General features: G+C 39.0%; 1 protein-coding gene across 4 annotated transcripts in view; it reads left to right on the forward strand.

Moving 5' to 3' along the window:
• The window catches only part of GALNT7 (polypeptide N-acetylgalactosaminyltransferase 7), a 67,056-nt gene extending 45,248 nt beyond the window's left edge, over positions 1 to 21,808 (forward strand). The window contains exons 4-13 of one of the 4 annotated variants that reach the window (XR_014882912.1): positions 4,723 to 4,853; positions 5,020 to 5,099; positions 7,211 to 7,393; positions 9,169 to 9,286; positions 11,258 to 11,380; positions 13,095 to 13,313; positions 15,457 to 15,555; positions 16,027 to 16,091; positions 16,784 to 16,912; positions 19,501 to 19,646. Coding sequence is in view for 2 of the 4 variants with exons in the window: in XM_085222469.1 (XP_085078595.1) it covers positions 4,723 to 4,853; positions 5,020 to 5,099; positions 6,865 to 7,047; positions 9,169 to 9,286; positions 11,258 to 11,380; positions 13,095 to 13,313; positions 15,457 to 15,555; positions 16,784 to 16,912; positions 19,501 to 19,638 (1,220 nt within the window). In the remaining 2 variants the exon portion in view is untranslated. Of the gene's footprint in view, positions 1 to 4,722; positions 4,854 to 5,019; positions 5,100 to 6,864; positions 7,048 to 7,210; positions 7,394 to 9,168; positions 9,287 to 11,257; positions 11,381 to 13,094; positions 13,314 to 15,456; positions 15,556 to 16,009; positions 16,092 to 16,783; positions 16,913 to 19,500 lie in introns of those variants that run through there. The other 3 variants (XR_014882913.1, XM_085222469.1, XM_085222468.1) reach the window with 3 other exon arrangements.
• Positions 21,809 to 22,084: the final 276 nt, after the last annotated feature.

The following is a 22,084-nucleotide window of genomic DNA, read 5'->3' on the forward strand; positions in this document are numbered from 1 at the left end:
CATTTATGGGAATAAATCCATAAAACCTAAGAAACTTTCAGGCATCAAGGTAATAGTGAGCCGAAAAGGTACTTATACTCTTAGGTTTTGGTAGAATAGATTTGTAGAAAATGCAAATCTGTGACAAAGAGGTAAAGTCTTCAATAGTTCTACCCCTGCAAAAATCATGGTTTCAAACCTTTGCCCCTTGTGTGTCATTTGATGCTGTATGGCTCTGATTTTGCAGGGCTCCATGCTGAAGCTCTGTCCCTTTCATCAAGCAAACTGCACTTCTTCCCATTCAGTCTAGCAGCTGTTATTGTGTTCTGCTGGTATGCCTGCATATCTGCCTGGTATGCCTGAACCGATCACACAGTCAGGATTGAGTATAAATTGCTATTAAAGATAATTAAGGTATGCTAATTTTTACGTCGTACCCATAGGTAGGCAGGTATCATTTTCTGTTTATTTTTACAGGAGATGAAAAGTTACCTGTATTGTAAACTTGTCTACATCTGATTCAGTCTAATAAAGATACTGAATGGTACATAATAGTCTCCTATATTCTTTACAGCCTCTGAGAATTTGGCTTAGATATACACACACGTTATAAAGCAGAAATATCTTCTCTCCTAAGGGATATAATCTTAATAATTCAGTCAGCAGACATGTACTGTGTTTTTCCTTTGCGGCTGGGATCACAGCTTTCTTTCTGAGCTGCTCAAGGACTGCCTGAGTGAGCAGCATGAAATAAGTGCAATGCTGATGGTCTCTAGAAACATCACCAAGTTTTTACTAGTGATCAGTCTCAATATTTGGGTTGCACATGAGTCATAGCTGACTCTCTGCTACACATGTCATTTATGGGTTGAGTTTGGCATAACTGGTGCTACACTTTTCCAGTACATGACTAATGTTAAATACAGGTAATATTTTTCCAGAAACTTGTTTTGGAATGCAGAATCTGTGCTTTTTACACATATGTGTATAGTTAGCTGATAGATGCAGCTAGCCTAGAACTAACTTCCAGCAGACCCTTGTCTTTATTTTTCCTAGACTTCATTTTCCCAAATAACATAGGTCAGAAAATGGAGTAAAGTAAGCATGGGATAAAGGGTTCTCATGCATGAGCAACTGGAAAACAAGCAGGGACTGGAATGGCTCTGTACACCTTGCTGCAACTGCATTATTTCCCTATAATAATTCATTAAAATGCTTTAGGCTATTACTTGGTAAACATAATTAACTTAATTTCAATCATTCAAATTACATTCCGGATTTAAAAATGGCTGAGGGAGGAAAATCTAGCTCCACTTCTTTCTCCCTGGAGAAAAGCATGATCTAGCATAGCGGGGGTGACACGCCAAGCTGCCTGAAGTGATCCACAGTAGTTACAAGAGCTGCACATCACAAACAGTCTTTGCCATAGTGGAGCTGCTGGTGGCTGTTTCCTTCTCCAGCCAAAGCAGAAGTGCTGATTAAACAGGCAGGTTTCGTAACTTTCTCCTCCCTGCCTGCTTTCAGACTGCTCGTTTTGTGTCTGCTTTTCCTTACATACCTTACAGGCAGAAACAATTGCAGCGCTTTGAAAATGCTATTTTTCATTTAGTTCTTTGTGGAAAGTCAGCTGGGAGCAGCCCAGATTTGCAGAATGATGCTGCCTGCCTGCCTTCATCTCCTCTGCAAACAGCAAGTCTTGGCTGTGGAGGGCTGCTCAGGGAGATGTGCTGAATTCAGCTCCAGCATGTCTTTCTTTGCCAACATGCAGACAGAACAGTAACAAGAAGATGATGCCAAGCTAATTCAATTGCACTAGTTCTGATATTTGCAGTGGAAAACTCTGTACTAATGCATCCTAGAATCCATTTACTTATGTTTTCTTTATGGTTATCTGGAGTAGCATTCCTTATGATAATAAAAATGGGAAGCAATGGGCATTGACAGGTAACAGTACTTTCAGTTTAATAGTGCTCACAGGTGGGATCTGAAATGTGAATGGATACCCCTGTCTGAACTGAGAGCCCTATACTAGCAGTGTTAGAGTGTGAGTACCAGGAGGCAGCAGTTTTAGGGAGCGCTTGTGGTGTCATTCTTCTTGTTCTTTAATAAATGACATCAATGAGTGGAGGAAGAAAAACAGAGCTCTCCTCCTCCCTACCCCCAGCTGCAATCTGCAATGCCTAATGCCTTTTGGAGAAAGGATGTGCTTTTTGAAAACATTGATTCATGCTATAATCATGCAGTGAGACTTGAGAGAACACCCAAACAAGGGAAGACCAGATTGGTGGTTATAGTACTTTGGGGGGTAAAATGGACATTTTAAAACAGAAAATAAAATACCTGTTGACAGATATAATAAATATTCATTTTAGGGAACAACATTTAATGTTGGCCAAACAATATTTCCAACTGCAAAAGGATCAGGGTTTTATACAGTACTGTCACGCAGCCTAGTGGTGCCAAGTCTCTATAAAATGGGAAAAGGGGAAAATTCAGTTCTCCTGTGGGAAAGAGCACTTGCTGCTAGCCCTGGCAAAGACTGGGATAATGGACTGCAAAGCCCTGGGACTTGTGCTGTGGAAGAGCTTTACTGAATCAGTGTTACAGGTTTTTACAGCTCCCTGTGAACCATACGTAGTTGAACCTTTGATAAGTAAAACATTTGGCTTCATGGGCAAGAGAGCTGGAAATAACTTTATAAACTCTAAAACCTTCCCGACTATTGCATGTATTTGGAATGTGCAGAGTAAATAATGGTGTGGTACAGAGATTCTCATAGTACTATTTATTTGCCAACTTCTTCAGTGTGACCTCATAACTCACTGAAATTTATCCTATAACATTTTTATACAACTGTCATATCACATTCTCTATATTATGCATGGCACGTTACTCTATATAGCGTAAGTGATAAAATTGTTCTTTCCCTTGTTTGATTTTTATAGATCCTTGACATTTTTCTAGTTCACAAGGCTTTACAAAAGAAACTGTAAATGTGTGTGGGAAAAGAGGATACTTAAAACTGTTGCTTGAGAAAACTTTATTTTATAAAGTTGAAGAGGAGAGATAATATCAGTATGGAAAGAATACTGATTTTGAAGATTTTCTGGACTTTGGTAGAACTGCTGAATTTTCAAGTTTGGAAACTTCACTTATAAGAAATAAACATTTTTATCTGAGTAATTTATATGTAGCTTTTGTTTAAAATAAACATTTTTAAAATACTTTTGGCAAGAATAGAAAACTTACTAAAATGTAAGATGCAGCAAACTCCGGGCTTCAATCCTTTTAAGTCAGAGTGCAGAAAACAGCATAGCTGAAGCACCTTGATGTGTGATTGCTACTGCAAGGGACGTCCCTCTCTTTCCACCTCAGCATGTCCCTCCTGGCCATGCCCATCTCTGTGGTTTCACCAACGAGGAGACAGGCCAACCTCAGCCAGTTCAAAAGCTACTCCTCAAGCCCGATTAACAGCTTGTGTGGAACCACAGTAGGCAGAAGACCATCATGGGTGCTAGGTGTTGGATAGGCTTGTGGAGAGCCAGGAGCAGAAGAGAAGGATGTTCTGTTCTTCCTGCCAGCATGCTCTTGGCTCAGCACAAATACATATCTGTCTCCCCTCCAGGCTGCTGCAGACCACGCTGTGGGTGTCCCTGCCTCAGCTTAGGTGGCTTGTTTTGGGCGCTGATGGAGAAACAGAAGCCGGACATGATTCGTTCAAGCCTTTTAGTACAGAAATAGATTTCAAATGAACAGCGGTAGTTGAATTAGCGTAGCCTCAAACTGTGAGTGCCTGACTGCCAGTCCTTCTGCCTTTTTTAATTTTCTCAACAGAATCAACTGTGCGAAAATATTATGCAACACTTGCATCCTTTTTTCAAATTGTTTGGTAGAAATGTGCTTTCCAGAGTAGTCTGGCAAAGCCCAAGTGCAAATACAAATCTGTAAGCATTTCAGTGTAGCCCATCTTGGTTCTTGTGGATAACTCATCCTTTTATTGGCCAAGTCCTTTTGGCTTAAATTTTCTTGTCCTTTTTGTGTTCTGTGGGGTTTGTAGCATAATCATCAGTACAATGAGCCACAGCTCATCCACTGCAGTTCTGGCTCTCTCAAGTATTGTTTTTATTAATTTAATTAAAAGATTAGCCCAACACTACTGCTACCCCAAGCTGGGACAGGTCTAGATGAGAGAAGGGAATAATTTGAATACAGTGGGCTTTTGTCTCAGATTTCCAGATTTAAGAAACTAGCATTTTTTAAGTTTGAAGTCCGAAGGAAGCGTGGCAAAGAGAGATGATAAACTGAAAAGCAGTGCTTTCTATTGTATATGTATGAAATTATCTGATGAGGAAAGACCATATGGTAAAGTATGGAAACTGTAATGGTCTGTGTGGTTCAAAACACACGTGAAGACCTTGAAGCCACTTCATGATACAGTGAAGTGACTGGGAGTTTTTCATCCGGCACAGCTGCAGTGTGGCCAGCAACTTGATCTGATTTTTCTTGAAATGTGATTTTAAAGAGGCGAAGTTGTGCCACAAAGTTAGAGAGCTCCAGGGCTCAATCCTAACAGATTTAGTGTTTGTGCACAGTAGTACAAGCTGCTGCTTGATTTCAAGACTCCCTAAGTCCTGTATGTCTGTAGATATTTTTAAGTAGAGTTGGAGTTGGGTTTTGTATTAAGAATACAAACATGACTATTACTTAACTTCACCCAAATAAATTTTTCCTGTTATTTGGTAGCTCACCTAAAGGAGAGACTGGATGACTACATTAAGCAGTGGAATGGTCTTGTAAAGGTATTTCGAAATGAAAGGAGAGAAGGTTTAATCCAGGCTAGAAGCATTGGAGCCCAGAAGGCTAAGCTTGGACAGGTAGGATCCAGCTCACACACAAGTCTTGATTAAATATATACTTAATCTTACACCTTTAACTTTTTTCTCTGTTTGTTTCTAATATTAAGGTATTTCAGTGTAAAATAATATTAATTAGAACTTTGTTATATGATTGTTCATTTGCTTCTGTTTCTCTCTTTTGAAGGTTTTGGTGTATTTGGATGCCCATTGTGAGGTGGGAATTAACTGGTATGCACCACTTATAGCTCCTATCTCCAAGGACAGGTAATGCTCTCCAGTGATTTCTAATGCCTGGCCTCTTAGAAGCAAAAGTCAAAGTAACAATCTTCACTTTTAAAATTAAAAGCAATGTGTTGTATACCTATGTCAACTTCTATCTGTATCAAACCATGTCAGTATTTGTTGAATGACAGATTTGCTGTCTCTCAGCACAACAGCTATGTGAGGAGGAAGGCAAATCAATCTCTAGATTTTCTATTTCAGTAGGTGCACTGAATATTTTGTTTAATGTAGATTAAATATCAAACAAAGCTTCTCTTTTGCAGTGATCTCAGTGATCACAGCTACAAAAACATTCTATTCTAGCTGAGAAAGGATGATGATTAAATAAAGTGTTTATTTTAACTAAAGATAACTGTTACTTTTGGTGAAGGAAAAGTAATGGCAAAAATTCTGATTTAACAGGATTTGAAGTTACTGCCATCTCAAGAGTTTTATAACTGCAGTAGTGCAAGATGGTCCAATCTGACTTCTTTAAAGCACTGTGGAGCATTGCCTCTAAGGAAGCAGGGCCTGGGGCTGAGCCCATCTGTCCCGCAAGGCCAGGTGTCTGCAAGGAGCTGGGACCGGTGTGCAGTGATAAGAGCAGGGATCCCAGGGTCTGGCTGCTGTTCCCATGCACTACAATGCTCCTAGTCTGGACTACATGGGTTTACAAAACTACAGGGTTGTTTAAACACTTTCATCCTATGAAGTAATGGTTTAATCCTAAAAAGCTATTTATTAACCTGTCATACTGGCAGAAGTTTCTAGAAGAGTGCTTTTTTGTGTGTTTTTTGAAGGTCATAACTTAGCTGCAAGACTGTATGCAGCTGCAAGCTGTAGGCCAGAATACTAGATAGAAGGACTGGGAGCTCTGTGTGCTCCCACTGAGGCCGCGTTGGTCTTACACCTGACAAAAAGATGGGAGGAAAAGGCAGCTGTAGGGGCTCATCCAGCACTGCATGTCTCCCACCAAGTGCTGTTCCCTAGGTACAGCTTACTGGTACTTCTGCACTGAAGGAAAGAGCACAGCATTATCACTTCTTGTCTCCTGCCTGCTTTCCTTTCTCGTATGAGAGTTGACTTATAAAGATGGAAGTGCTTGAAGAAAAAAAAAAATAAAAACTAGGATTGCAGTTTGGTCACCGAGAAATCCATATGGGAAATTTGGAGAGAATAACTGGATGATGTGTTTTCATTGTTGAAAGTTGTAAATGAGAGATAACTATGAGGAGCACGCTGTAAATTTAAAAAAGAAAAAGAAAAATTCTGTTGGAGGCTGTTGCTAAATGAGCACCAATTTAGCGACATTTTTATCCTTTTTATCCTTAAAGTCTGGATTTGCAACATGGTTGAATGGGAGCAAACAGTGAACATCCGTATTTGCGCTAGTAAAAGCTAAGCATTATTACCTTATTGGCTGCTAAGGTCTGATGTAAATAGAAATTACAGAAAATAATAATACTATGAGAACCCTAGCCCTCTAAAGGCTCTTCTGTTGCCTCCAGCAATGCTTTGTAAGAAGTACGCATAAAGAGTAAGTGAATTGATATGTTAGCATTTCATACCCATCTCTCCTGCTTTCAGAACCTCTTAAAACAGCAAAAAGAAAAGCCTCTCTTTTTTCTAACGAGGCATCATTTTGCAAATGACTTTTCATATGAACTGCTTTATGAGATTAATAATTAATGGTTAAAAATTCAGATTAGTCACATTACTCTTCTTAAATTGCATTTTGCTCTTTCTTTCCCTTCTATAAACGTTTCAGAACTACATGTACTGTACCTCTAATAGATTACATAGATGGGAACGATTATTCCATTGAGCCACAGCAAGGTGGGGATGAAGATGGTTTTGCCAGAGGGGCCTGGGACTGGAGTTTGCTATGGAAACGAATTCCATTAAGCCACAAGGAAAAGTCCAAACGAAAACATAAAACTGAGCCTTATCGGTAAAGAGAGCTGTTTATATACTGTGAATTGTAACAAATGAGTGTCTAAAGCCTTTCCTTCTTCCCTCCTCCCTCTTTTCCCATGAATCACGGTTGGCGCACGCATCCTCTGTGGGTCCCTGCGCGTAACCACATCCTCCCCGCCACCATCCGCCACCCGCAGAACCACATGCACTGTGCCGCTTATAGATGTCATAGATGGCAACACTTTTAAGATTGTGCCGCAAGGGGGTGGTGACGAAGATGGGTTTGCTAGAGGAGCGTGGGATTGGAGTATGCTATGGAAGAGGGTGCCCTTGTCCAAGCGAGAGAAGGAAAAAAGAGAGACAAAAACCGAACCGTATCGGTAAACACTAAATCACTTACCCATTTCTTTTCTCTTTAGTAGATATTGATCCACTAAATCTTGCATGTACACTTAAGCCTGAAAATATTCCTACCTCTGACTACGCCAGCTGCTTTGTTTCATTAGACCTGTATGCTGCAACTGATTACTTGCTTAAAATGGCTTTGCTGCCTTCTGCTGCCTCTCCGTTCCTGCTCTTGTGTGCTTAACAGGGTGTACCTTAGAACAGTGGGGGGTTGTCTGGGGAGATGAAGAATCATATGACTTTGTTTCCAGAAAAAAATTTATTTAGCTTCGATATTTTTTAAAAGTAGTGCTGGAAACAAAAATGCTTATTTAACAATTTTGTTTGAAATAATGAGCATGCTGTGAGTATTCATAACAGCTGGCAATGCGTAAAATCTGTAGGTTGCTGTCATGGCTTGGTGCATGCATACAGCTCGTGGGTTATGTACGTATATCAAAAGAATCCCTTTTGTCATGCTTCTCCCACTTGCTTCACAATAGATCACATCTGACAAAGAAGCATACTATTTGAGAATCTTGGCTAGTTGTTTTCTAAGGTCTCAATATGCTTGGGGATTTTACTGTAATGTGTATCACGTGAAAAGGAAAAGAGAGAAAAAAAAATCCTTATTTTCTGTGAAATCTTCAGTAATTTTTATACAGATCCCACCTTTTTCTTCTGCTTTGGAGCACGGTATGTTTTCTTCCCAGCAAACAGAAACTGGCTAGGAGCTCTAGCTTAGAGTTTCTGGATTGCTTTTCAAGACTGGAAGGCTGTGGTTCTGCTGTTTTTTATTACTTTCCCCTTCACACTCAACTAATCGTGTTACTACATTTGAAAGCAATCTTCACATCTTCAGAGTCTAATGTCTTCTATTGCTTGTATATGTGATTTAAGTACTGTGAGAACTTATGTTGGTAATTCCCTCTCCTCACCCGTGATTGTTCTTTGCTAAAATGGCAACACATGCAAGGAAGTTATGAAGCTTTGATCTGTTTTGTGTACAACCTAAATAATACCATTTTCTGACAAGGCTGTCCGCATTGGAACTTTAATATTTGCTCGGAGGGGGATAAACTATTTCAAACATCTCTGTTGTGTTCTGTGTTTACCATTCAAACAGGTCTTAAAATCCTTTAAACTGTTCCCAGAAACACACAACACATGTTCTCGGAATAGTTTAAAAAATGATTTTATTTTTAATAATACTTTGATAGTCACAATGCCTTTAACAAAAAGAATTCCAAGTCAGTTAGTGTTTTGTTGCAGCAATACTAAGGCATGTAAGACCAAGTAATGGCTTTGCTAAGATAGGATTTGCTTTAAAAAAACTAAAGCAAAACTGACAAAATGATCCTCAACAACTTAAAGCACAGAAACAAATTTCAGTAATGTGAGAAGTACCCTCAGACTGAATCCCACTTTTTTAATCCCCAGCCTAGTGGGGACTGCAGGTTTATTCATTAGGGATTTTTTATATTTATTGATGCTCAGGTGGAAAATGCTGGAAATGGTAATTCTGACAAAAATTTTCTTTAATTAAGAATCTATATATACAAAAATAAATCACAAGTTCACTGAAAATTATACCAATGTCATTTCATGAAATCACTGGATGCTTATGACAAAGCTTTATGATCTTTCAGTGTATTGCCATCAATCTAATCTTTATTATATGTTATCAGCAAATTGCTTCCTTAATTATTGTTTTCTGTGAATGTTCTCTGATTGTTTTGGCAGGAGGAGTTACACTGTATTCTTCTTTCAGGTCCCCCGCCATGGCTGGTGGATTGTTTGCCATTGAACGTGATTTCTTTTTCGAACTGGGTCTCTATGATCCTGGCCTTCAAATCTGGGGTGGTGAAAATTTTGAAATTTCTTACAAGGTAACATTAAATAGTGAAAATTTTCATAGAATCCTAGAATAATAGAACCAGAAATGTTGGAAAAGACCTCCAAGGTCATCTAGTCCAACCATCCACCTACCACTACCATTTCCCCACAAAACCGTGTCCCTTAATACAACACCTAAACATTTCAACTCCAGGGACGGTGACTCCACCACCCCTGTGCAGCCCATTCCAGCACCTGACCACTCATATGGAGAAGAAATTATTCCTAATATCCAACCTGATGGTGTCAGGTTGAGAAGCTGTCCCTAAGTCTGGATTTTGGTAAGGGTTTGGGATTGCACACATGCCCAAATAAGTAGCCTGAAACCAGACTGACAGTGTGTTTGCAGAACAACATTGTCTTTAAAGGAAGTGATGAGAGAGCAAGCACCATTCAATTAAAGCACAGGTGCATGTAAAGTAAACAGCAATGCAACAAGAGGTAAACTGCTGTGGTTTCCCCCTCCCTACTATTTTGTGGGTGAAAAATGGTCTCATATGCTTCTCAAAATTTAAAGAACTTCTCTTGAAGGGAAGTCTTCGTAATTGAAGCACTAACTGCATAATTCATAATAGCTGCAGATATTATTTTCAATCCTAGGCATATGCATGCTCTTCAGTTAGCAGGAAATGTAAGATGATAATCATTAGCTTCTGGTATCTTCAGTATTCGTAATGACTCAAGTGGCAGACAGCAGGAATCTGTCCCAATTAACAAACGAAAGTGGAGACATCTAATATCCTCAGCAATGATCTGTGACACCGTAGCTGAATTTCAGTAGAAGTACATTCAGAGCTTCCCCAGCTACTCTTGCTGTTGATGACTTTGAGGAAAGCTCTGAGTGCACTTGCTCAGCTGTAAATCCATATGCAAAAGGCAGTTATTAAGGATGTTACATATAGAGGGTTTTTATTCTTTTAATTCCCCATCTTGCTTAGATTTAAATCATGATTGAAATTACATACAGTAATTTCGTAATTGAAGTGGGTAGCTGTTGCTGATTATGTGGAGACCTCTAAAATTGATTTCACATAGATCAAAACCAGTCGGAACTCAATAACATTTATCACTGTTGCATACGGACTCCTAGATAGCAAATAAAATGTCTTTGCATATCAGAGTTTCTTTGTATGGTTTTTAAATCAAACTCTTCAGAAATTAATATGATGACAAACATACACAGTGAAGGAAATAAACTTTTCTGCCCATCTTTCCTAGTGATGTTAAGTCATACTTGTAATCAGGAATGCAATCATAATTTGGAATATCCCCAAACTTATTTAGAATTTGGATTTGATGCTACATTTTAAACTTGTCAAAGCTATGAGCAAATGAATTCAGATCTTTTAGGTATATTCTCTTTTCTCCATAAATAGATGGATTCTCCCAGGACATGTGGGAGGAAGGAAATTTCAGAATGGTAACATACATTCCCCATTTTTATTTTCAGCTACTACAGCCAAAAACAAATATGTTTGTTACAGATCTGCAGCAATTTGTAACAAAATAATTTGTAATCAAATTATCTTAATCTCCTCCTACTCTTTATTAAGAAAAACTTAAATATGATGGGCATCTAACCAAAATCCATCTTAGTGATGGTACGTGAGTTACTCCAATAAAATCAAAATACTGATTCTGTCATTTTAAAAATTACCCCATGTCAGATTTTGTTCTCTCATTCATTACCATTGTTTTAAAATAGCAATGGAATGAGAAGGCAAACTATTTTAAAAGCTTTTTGAAAAATTACTTTAATCAAGCAATTTCCTGGTGGAGTTGAAGATGTACTCAGTATAGCCTTTCATTTCAGACCTTTTATGTCTATGTTTAGGTTAAGTTTATCACACGGTTGGTATAGTAAGAAAAGTAGCTGGCATCTCTTTCACAATTTGCTGTGTATTTTTCAGTCTTAAATTCCTATACACATGTATTAATATCTGCATCTTTTCTTGACCCTGTAGATCTGGCAGTGTGGAGGAAAATTGCTGTTTGTTCCCTGTTCTCGTGTTGGACATATCTACCGTCTCCAGGGCTGGCAAGGAAATCCACCCCCCGTGTACGTTGGGTCCTCTCCTACACTGAAGGTACTGGTTTGCTGCAATCCTGAAGGTCTTCTGATGCGAGATAGCAACAAATTCCAATAAGTCTGTGTAAATTATCAGTAGCAATTTAAAGAGCATTTCATTCAAAGGTGTTCATTGTCTGAAGTTGAGATGGTCATCCATGTGGGAGGGAAATCTTTGTGCCAACCCCACTGTTTGTAAGAACAGACACTCCTGGAATCTAGCTTCTTTCTTCACCCTTCCCAGCACGGAGGTACAAATTACATTTCCTACCGCTTTCTCTCTCACCCCCCAAGCCTTTGCTGAGCTGTGCTCAATTGAAGTGCAAACAGCAGAAGGTGCCTGCCTCTGCTCTGACGAATACAGCACAATCCTGCAGGGTGGTAAGCATGACTTTGCAATCCTCCGCTGGCTTGGAAGGGTGTAAGCCCAGGCTCTCTGGGAGTTATCGAACCCAATAACCCTACATCTCTCATACCTTTATAGCTGCATTTCTGAACTAGGAAGCAGAGGACAACGCCTGGGAGAATGTCATGCTTTGCACATTAAAATCCATAACTCCTCAGGCATCTTGTAGGTTCAAAAGTGTTGCTCAAGCCATGATATTGAAAATAGACAACACCTCAAGGAAAGAGTGAGCAACCTGTCTGTATCTGAAGAGAGAACTTGAATCAAGAAAAACTCTTTGATATGCTTTTGTACCTACCAAAAGAAGGGCAAGGACCTTTCTGTTAAGGTTTCCTATTGCCTGGCTAAAGATTCCTCTTGTGAAGTGCTTTGTCATTTGTATATTTATAAATTATAGGCTCTATTCTTTATAAATTCCAGTCCCAGAGCCATTGTCCTGAAAGATACTGATGACAATGACTACAGATTTACAGGTTTTTGACTGGCTTGAGCCAAGCTAACAGCTGTTCCTATTCAAAAGTGAATGTTTCTGAAAAACCTCAAAGCAGAGAACTAACATAGCATATACGAATTAAATATATCCTGTATTAATAAGGAGACTTGATTAACATTTTGACCAAACTAACAGCAGGAGCAGTACCGTGGAAGGTAGCTGGAAATAAGCATAGCTGGATGTAGTGACAGAGAAAAGAGCAATGGGAGAAGAGATTGTAAATGATAGCTCCATTTTTCAATGCGGGTAAGCTTGTCTGAAATTATAAAACCATTCTATTAATCTGAAAAATCTGATCAAAAGCATTTGTTCTATACCTAAATTCCTTACACGATTCAGCTCATCTGGATAAAACAAAACACTACTGGTGGTTCTTAAATGGTAAAGAGCTTCTATGTACAGGGCAGTATGAAGGCATACCTTTCTCCCTCTTCAGGTGGAGAGCTCCCTTTATATATAGCTTTATTTATTTAATTAGTGCTTGCTTGAACGAAACGATTCAAACAAACGAAAATAATTTCTGTTTGAAGTCAGATTTGTTGTGACTGTTTTAACACTGTCATTAATGCTAGAACAACAGAACAAAACAATGTGTGCACCTAGGCCATGTATAGGTAATTCAGAGTTAAGAGCCATCGGAGCTCTTAAGTAAATGTGAGGGAGATAATTGTTCACCAGGCAAGCTATCCTTTTTCTCTCCTTCTCAAGGCAACAATAAACTGCCTCACTTAAAATTCACCAGAATATAAAATTAAATTCATGGACTTAACATGTGTTTGTATCTGACCTGTTGTGCATGCACTGACATAGCAGCAATGTCGTTCCTCTTCACAGAACTATGTCAGAGTTGTGGAAGTGTGGTGGGATGAATACAAAGACTATTTTTATGCCAGCCGGCCAGAGACAAAAGCACTGCCCTACGGAGATATATCTGAGCTGAAAAAGTTCCGCGAAGATCACAACTGCAAAAGTTTTAAGTGGTTCATGGAAGAAATAGCATATGATATAACATCGTATTATCCCTTACCACCTAAAAACGTGGAGTGGGGAGAGGTAGGTACAGCACAGAAGATGTATTTATTTTAGGAGCATTCTTTTTAAAGTTGGGAATTCAAAACAATTGTTACTTGGCATCAAGCTGAGAAGAGACTGTTTGGTTCCTGCTGTAGTAATGTAAATGGCCAGAGAGCTGCAGGGAAATAAAATAACCAAAGGGGAAAAAAATGCTACTTTGAGAGGTGAGATTGTGTTAATTAGCTGCACGTTTCCTTGATGGATTGTTCTTATATCTATCCCTTTCTTCAGTTATGTCTAAAGATTTTTTCTCCAAAATTGGACTTTAGTTCTTTCTAAAAGAAAAAAAAAAAAGAAATTGTTTATATTAGAGTATTGGCAAAGATGAATAGGTGAAATTTTTTTTTTTGATGGCTTACAGAACAGGTCATGAAATACAGAGAGAGTACCTTCTACGCCTGTTTGCTAGCCTGGGATGTACTCATACCAGTACAGCCTTGGTAAATCCCTGTTCTGCATGTAATAACTTGATGTGATTCTTTAACAGTTTTTTCCAGCATTAATGTATATGAGCACGGCATTGCTAAATTAAGGGTGTAGTTACAATTTTGGCATTTTTTCTTAGAGAAAATTCAGCAAATATGACAGTGTCACTTAACTGAGAGACAGAATGTTACTGGTGGATACAGGCCACCTCACTGAGCCCACCTCACTGAGCTCTGCCCCTTCTGGCTTCAAGCCAATACCTCTTTCCCATTTTCAAATGATGTTTTGGCTTTTTTCAGATAGCTCCAGCCTTGCCCTTTCTCTCCTATCCATTTCATTTTTGTAAGTTGTGGAGGTAAAACCAGAAAATTATCTTGCTAGTAAGGAAGGAATTCTGTGTCCCAGCACATTCAACAGTGAAGATGAGATGGACCTGTTTTTCTAACTTCAGAAGAGCAGTAGAAAATAGAGATTTCTGCATGCTTATGTGACCAATAATGTGCCATCTCTGACTTCTCTGAGGAATTAATTAGTGATACAGAGCATGTGCATGATGGAGCAGGGGTATAGATAGTCTTGTCTCTGAAGAGCCAATCAACGCCTTTATTTCATATCTGAAAGGTAACACAAAGCATCAAGTTAGTACATTAGCTTGAGACCTACTTTTAAATTCACACAAAAGGTTAGAAACACATGTTATACACAGTTTCACTGAGATGAAAACATCGGAAGAGAATAAAATAATAATGGTCACCTTGTGGGAAGCTGCTGTTGATAAAAGCAAAATGGCAGTAGAGAAGGAACAGCAAAGAGTGAAGTTCAGAGATCCCCCTGAAGTTTCCTTCAACTCTTCAGTGGCTGCCAGTTGTCTTACAATATCTGAGATTTTTTCCCCATATGTTTGTAACACCTCACTAATTGCATTTCCAAACTGTCAGGAAAGGAAGTGTGGGTTTCATCTTCCCCAGCACTGCCTGGAAGTCAGGGCTGTGCTCTGAGCTCCATCCTCCCAGCTTCCTTCTACAGGCACAAAGGAGAAAGAGGTTCCTGCAAAGCAGAGCAATCTGGCAAGAATGTTATTTGTATCTTTACAAAGCTATTTTTTGATCTTTCTGAGAGTAGAATGGGATTATCAGTACCTGAGGCATGCTTTCCAACAGGTGTTTTACTCTTTATCCTTTTGCATCTGCCCGCCTCTCACCCATTTTTTCTTCTTTCCCCCACATAATTGCTGTTGTATAACACACTTCTGCACAGCCAGGCTGCAGAGTTAATAACTACTGTTTGCAGCTTCAGTTTTATCTCTTCGTGTCTTCCATAAGATGACTGTGGTTTAACCAAGCTGCTGCTTTATCTATGAAGATCTGAGAGAGTGAACATGATTTGATAGGAATTTAATAAATTAAAATATTTAGAAGTCATGCACTTCAGTGTCATTAGTTTGGAACTGAGCTTCCCAGCTCTAGTTTTATTGGTGTCATTTAACTCATGTAAGAGCCCACAAATTAGTCTGGGCAGGTAGTAGCTCCATCTCGAACACACAACATCATTATTTACGTGTCATATGCAGGTTTGTCTTGTATCTGTCTGGCAGATAGCTGTTTCTGGTCTGAAAGAGAAGTGGGAATTTTCTGAACTCCTTCACACTTGTTTTCCCCTGAGACAAACTGAAAGTGCACAACCCATTTTTTTCCAGATCAGGGGCTTTGAAACAGCTTACTGCATCGACAGCATGGGGCACACCAACGGCGGCTTTGTCGAACTTGGACCATGCCACAGAATGGGAGGAAACCAGGTAAGGGGCTCTGAGGCAAGTATGAAAGAGAAATACTTGCACTAATGGATAACAGGCCGTGTTTCTCTTAAGCCTGTTCATAAAGTCACTTCCGTGCCACCTGCAAAAACGGGAGTTAAAGATTTCTCATAAGCATGCTGGCATTGCTGAAGTACAGGAATCTGAAAGTATCATTACAAACAAACTGCTGTACAAAATGTAGAAGCAAGAACCATACTTTAAAGCAACCATATCACTGTGTTAGAAAAAGTGCAACTCTTAGCATCACTCCTGATTCATCGTTTACCCTCAATTAATTATTAATCCTTCAGGAAACAGCTCTCCTTACGCCAGCTCACTTGTTTCACAGAGTTGTTTTGCTCTAATGGAAGTAAAATATTTCTATGCAGCAACTCACCTTCCACCACAAGAGACAAACAATATAAATTTCTCTGCTTTGTTTACAAATTGACAGAATGTATTTACTAACAGATGATTACAACCCATGCTGCTATTGTGTTTGACCTGCATCTTCACAAACCTACGCACACTGCCAGGCAAGCATGCTGTTTTGTATTTGCATCTCCTTTTTCAGCTGGATAACTCTGCAGCACTTGCAGCCTTTGTTTGTGCTGTTGTGGACTTGAACCAGGTGGTTTTTCTCACTGCAGTCTGAAATCACATGCAGGACAGCACTTTAAAAATCCTTCTGCTTAATTTTTAGTAGGCCTTGGAAGCATCTCTTTTATTTTTATATTTAATGCAGAAGTTCCCTAAAATACCTTTTCTGTAGGTGATACCCCAAAGCATATTGTAATTCTTTCATAAGAAGTAGCTAAGATAATGTTTTTGAATATGTTTTGTATGCATTAGTTTGATTTCCTCCATGTGTAAAATGCTGAAGTTTCACTGTTTTCTCATGAAATTACTGCCCAAGCCCAAGGACTTGCAACCAAGCCTTTACAAAGATAGGGGGTTTCTTAGCCATCAAATCACTAAAAGGCTTCTCGTTGAACACTTCCAGAAGTTTTCCAAGTAGGTTTCCCTTTGTTGTTATCATCTGTGTCTTGCTAGGTAAGGTTTTGCTAGCAAAAATATATTACATCATGTTGAATAAAGAGCTCTCCTTAAAATAGGTATAATAACAGTGGAGAAAGTTTAGCATGATGGAATTGTATTGGTTTTGCATTGTTTCTAAAATATTATTTTAAGTCAGCTGTTCAAAAGATGCCATCTTATTTTTCTGTAGCTTTTCCGAATCAATGAAGCTAATCAGCTCATGCAGTATGATCAGTGCTTAACTAAAGGTCCAGATGGATCCAAAATTATGATTACACATTGTAATCTGAATGAATACAAGGACTGGCAATACTTCAAGGTATGTAACAGACATATGGGGAAAAGCAATTGTCATTCGCATCTTGTTTTATTACACCTTTTCTATTATTATTCTACATGTATCATAAGGTAGAGATCTATGACAAGATTAACTGAAACAAGCAGAGGAAATGTTAATTGCACACTCCCAGAAACCCATGCTTGCTAGGAAAACTTCCCGCAGGGAAAGGTGTTCTGCAGGCTCTCCCATTTGCTGACTTCTGAAGCAAAAATGTTAAAAGCAGATCTCCTGGTGCTACATGTGCTGCCACAGGTATCATAGGAGTTAGCACTCTTCTCAGAGAAAGCAAAGTGACCTTGTTTCTAAAAGCTTTTCATGCCACCACCCTCTCTGCTCGTGTCTTTCTTTCAAGGAAGTTTCTTTATTGAGTGCTGTGAGAAGGTGACTTGAGTGCTGAGGTGCATTTAGCAGCTAGCGACAATATATCTAATTTGGGGATGTCTACTGAAAGAAGGCTACATAAGAATAGGTGAATGTAGTGTTATTACTGTTTGTCTTTCTGTGCTCCTCCCCTTTTTCAGTTTTTCTTTCTCTTTTCTCCTCCTCTCTTAGCCATTCTCTGAAAACATGTTCTGTTGTGAATTATGGGTGTGGTGCTATTATAATGCTATTGTATAATCTATGAATTTTTAATAAAGACTCGGAATGTTGGCTGATACACATGTTAAGGGTGTTAAGGGCTATGTAGTAAGCACATCTATAAGTCCTCTATTAATTTGAGTTCTGAAAGTCTAAGATTACATTTTTGTTGAAAAACGAGACTGAATTGTGTAAGGGTGATGTTATCACTGGATATGGACAGTGGCTCTGTAAATTTGATCAGTGTCTGAGATTATCTTCTGTGGGTTTTTTTCTTCATTCTACTTAGCATGTTGCCTACTTATTAGTTCATTAGCTGGTTATCTGTACTGAGCCTTTCTGGAAGCCACTACTAAATGTAGTGAATCATTTTTGTTAGCCTCAAAACCACCCCACCTTTCTGTTATTTCCATAGAGCTTTGAAATCTCAAGCAACATAATGCTGTTTCTAACATCTTGTGCCATTTAGATGGGCAAAGTTTTTTAAATCTGAAATGTAAAAATCAGTAAGGAGTATTTCAGTGCCTGCTGACTTTGGCTTTAGTATCAGAATAATATATAACACTTGTTACCTCTCCAGCCATTCTAGTGCATCCCAGCATGTTACTTGGCTCTCCTCTAAGCATTTCATTTATGCGAGATGATCCATTTCCTCCCCAGTGGTACCAATTGTGTAATTGGTTGCTTATTACCACAAGTTATAAGGAAGCCTGGTGGGCACAGTCTGGGCTGCAGAACAAAACACTGATTGGCTTCCAGAAAAAAATACAGGGAGGAGATGAGAGCAAAAGGACCACCAAGGGTGTGTAACCAAGCAGATCTTAGGACTTTGGCACTCTCTGCTGTGCAGCACAAAGAGTATGACCATTTCTCCTAATGAGGGTATAAGGAATGAAATGCTTATGAACTGCTGAAGAACGTTGTGGCCTGCTGTTCTCGTGCCAGGAGAAGTTATCTGCCCAGTCGATTGGTTCTGTAATGCTAGTTCATGTGCCAGATTGGTGAGCATAACATCTATGCTTCTGCAATTTAGCAGCAGGGCTTTTGGTGACCCGGAACGCAGCTGGCAGAGGTCAGCTCATGGCTTCTGCTCCGACTTCCATTTACCTCTCCAGGCAGCGTCCATCCCCACGATGGGCATGCACATCGAGCTGCCCCAGCATGTGGATGTGCACGTACATCTGCAAGTGATGGGGCAACAGGAGAAAGATCCAGCACACCCTCCTGTGCTGGGGAGAACACGGAGCAGGGCTGTGCAGCCGCACTGCAGCAGATTTGCTGCTACCCTCTCACTTGGCACAATGCATACAGCTGGGCAGTGGGGCGGCCAGGAGCCAGAAACTGCTTGGCAAATGGTGAGAGGGCTAAAAGAAACCAAACGTGTGAGTCTCAGCCTGACTGCACTCAACACAATAGGTCTGCAGTCTCCGAAGCTGTCTCCTGTTGCTCTGGAGGCCAGCCTTGCTCTCATCTCCTCTTTTCTTCCTTCAACCAGTCAAACAGGCAGCAAAGTTATTGCTTTTTCCCCAGTGAAGTTAACATTGCTATATGTGAGGGCTAACCAAAGGAGGATGTGCCCGGAAAGGTCAGCTCTCGTAAAGCTGTCCTCAAGAGTTAATCTTTTGTTTGGGTTATGGGACAGATGAAAATGCTGGAAGCGTTTTAGGCACGGTTTTGCTTATTTTCTTAGCAGTTTGTTTCCAGTGAGAAATGCAAGGCGTTTCAAGTTGACCTAAGTGCATCAAACATTTCATAATACAAAGGACGTAAAAATCTAAGTTTAACAATTAAATGGAACAAGTATGGAACTGATCTTTTTCAGGGATCCTGAACCCTGATTTTGTAACTGCAAATAGCTACATTACAGTTGTGAAGAAAATTTTGTCTGTTTTTTGATTGGTGGTTGGTTTTCTTTTTGTGTTTTTGTTTTTTTTTTTAATATCCCTGGTGTTTTTTGTTTTGTGTTTGCTTTTTTTTTTTTTTTCCAGAATCTGCATAGATTTACACACATTCCTTCAGGGAAGTGCTTGGATCGGTCAGAAGTCCTACACCAAGTTTTCATTTCAGAGTGTGATTCCAGTAAAGCAACGCAGAAATGGGAAATGAACAACATTCTTAGTGTGTAGATAAACAGAACCTACCTACTGACACGTTCATTTGTACAGGACTGAAAATAGCCTGAAAACTGCTGCAATTATTAACTGTACAGCTCCGAGCCTCCTGACTTGGATGAAGGACATAGATGAACTGTGATTATTACAATAACATGATCATCCGCAGTTAATGTTTACAAAACTGCTTTTACCTTAAACTCTGTAGATGTTTACATCTTTTTGTTTTAAGACGTTGGTAACTTAATGCGCTGTTAGCTGTGTTTCATAGGAACATGGTTAAAGGCGTTGTTGTCTTCTTTGGGATTACACTCAGGGGTCTGAAGGCAGTTTTTTTTACACAAACTTGAAAAGGTTGGAGTAACCAGATTTTCACAGAACTTGGTGATTATCAACCTGTTGTAAATTTTTATTTAATTTTACATCTTACTAAGCACTGCCACAGGTTATTAGCCAGGGTGGCCTTCTCTCACAGTCATGCTGCTTTTTTGGAAGGTGAATTTCAACATATTTAGTGCCTCTTCCGTTTCTCTCTTTCACAAGAAAAGCATTTGCTGGAAATTATACAATGGATGTCATTACAGGCAGGGATCAGCTGTCCCACCCCACTACTGTGTCCCACCCCAGTTACTGTGTAGCTGAAGACAGCTGCTGTCTTCAGCTGGGCTGTTTGTCAGTGGGCCACTCTGACAGGCCCCTTCGCTGCAGATGCTCCAAAATTTCATGTCAGGGCCATTGGCCCACCTCTGCTCTGGTATGCATGTGGGGGAGCAGCTTGGCACCTGGTATGGAGCAAGGAGGAGCTCAGTGGCAAGGTTAGCACCAATGTCGTACGTTGGGTTTGAATAAAGCACCCTTGCAATTCCAGTCAAGAATCTATATGCTCTAACTTGCTTGTTTAAATCATACCTTACATAAAAATAAGAATAATCTAAAATAAAGAATAGATTTTTAAGAAGCTGCACAATGATTTAAAATAAAAAAAAAAAATTCCAGTGCTTCATTTATGTTGTTATTTTAAATGAAAATCACTTATAGGTAAACTAAAACTTTCAATTAGGAAAAGAGTACAACTCACTGACACATCTGCTTACTTGTTTGAAAGGACATCTGCCCGCTATTTTGGAGTCTGGACTTAGGTTGGAAAAAAGAAGTGGAAATCTTGATGCATTTATTCATATAATTTTTTCCATATTTTTTTTTTTCATTGGAAACTTTTCCTGAGGGATTACAAACACAAAATATAACCACTTGGTGCTATAGTGTACAGAACAGAGTGTGAAGAACTTTCTGAAATTGTTCTGAATAGGAGTTGATGAGAACTCCCTCAGGAGTGTAAGTACTTGGAATGAACAGAGAGGTGGAGGAGAAACGACTTGTTCTCACTTCCTTATTCGAGATTTGTGACTGTTAAATGTTGACATCAGTGTACTGACTTAGAGTTATGCCTATAACATGTCACACTATGAAGTACAACTAAATACTCCCTGGAATCTAGAATAGCATTGCATGCAGCTTTCATTGGTGTTAACAAGGGTTGTGTATCATACATGGTGAGAATTTGATCTTTCTAGGGCAGACTGCACTGATATATTAGTTTGGGATCTTTCCTAGTTTCTTTAAACTTCTCATCTATCCTTTTCAGAGGTATGAAAAATAGAAAATAAAGGAGGGAGAAACTGGAAAATGGAAAATAAGGGTGTGTGTCGGTACTTGTTCCTTGTGTGTATGAAAACTGACTCCATTTTTGTGTGCTGGGTAGATTAATTTAATCATATTACTATGCATAAGAGAAAGAGTGGTGGCACATAAATTGTGCATTTTAAATGAGTGTTTTGTGCAATTCATTACAAGCTGATGCTGTGTGCAAATACACATCTGTATGTGAGACTGAAACATGAGATCATAAGAAGCTGTTGCTGTAATGACTTTTTCATACTATAGCTTGCTTGGAAAAAAATAATAATTCCCATATTCTTGCTTTGTAAGTCGATGATAATATCACTATGCATTTCTACATATTTTATAAATTTGATTTATGCAGATTTTGATACACTGTATGTTTCTGTAGAAATTGTATAAATCTTTCAGAAATTTATTAGGGAGAAATCTGGGAAACGTGTATATCTTATGGGTTGCTTGTTTTTTAGGTGAAGTAAATAAAATATTTGAATTTTTGGGTTTACTATATTTTTTACAGAGTAAAAATGGATTGTTATCTATATAGGAACCCCGTATCTCTAAGTCTTGAGAACTTCTGTGCTGCAAACTTACAAATATTAAAAATGCTTTATTTTACTTTTTACCTAGGTACTTTTTGTCATATCTGTGGGGGATGAGTTTTTGTCCAGAGAAGTCAGAAGTGAAGTTCTCACCATGAGTTGCCATGTGGACACACTTGGATTTTTGTACTACCTGCACTGATATAATTAGGTAGATTTAATACGCTCACATTAAAAAA

This window comes from Meleagris gallopavo, chromosome 4 (genome assembly GCF_905368555.1).
Source record: "Meleagris gallopavo chromosome 4, MGAL_WU_HG_1.1, whole genome shotgun sequence".
Classification (NCBI taxonomy): domain Eukaryota; kingdom Metazoa; phylum Chordata; class Aves; order Galliformes; family Phasianidae; genus Meleagris; species Meleagris gallopavo.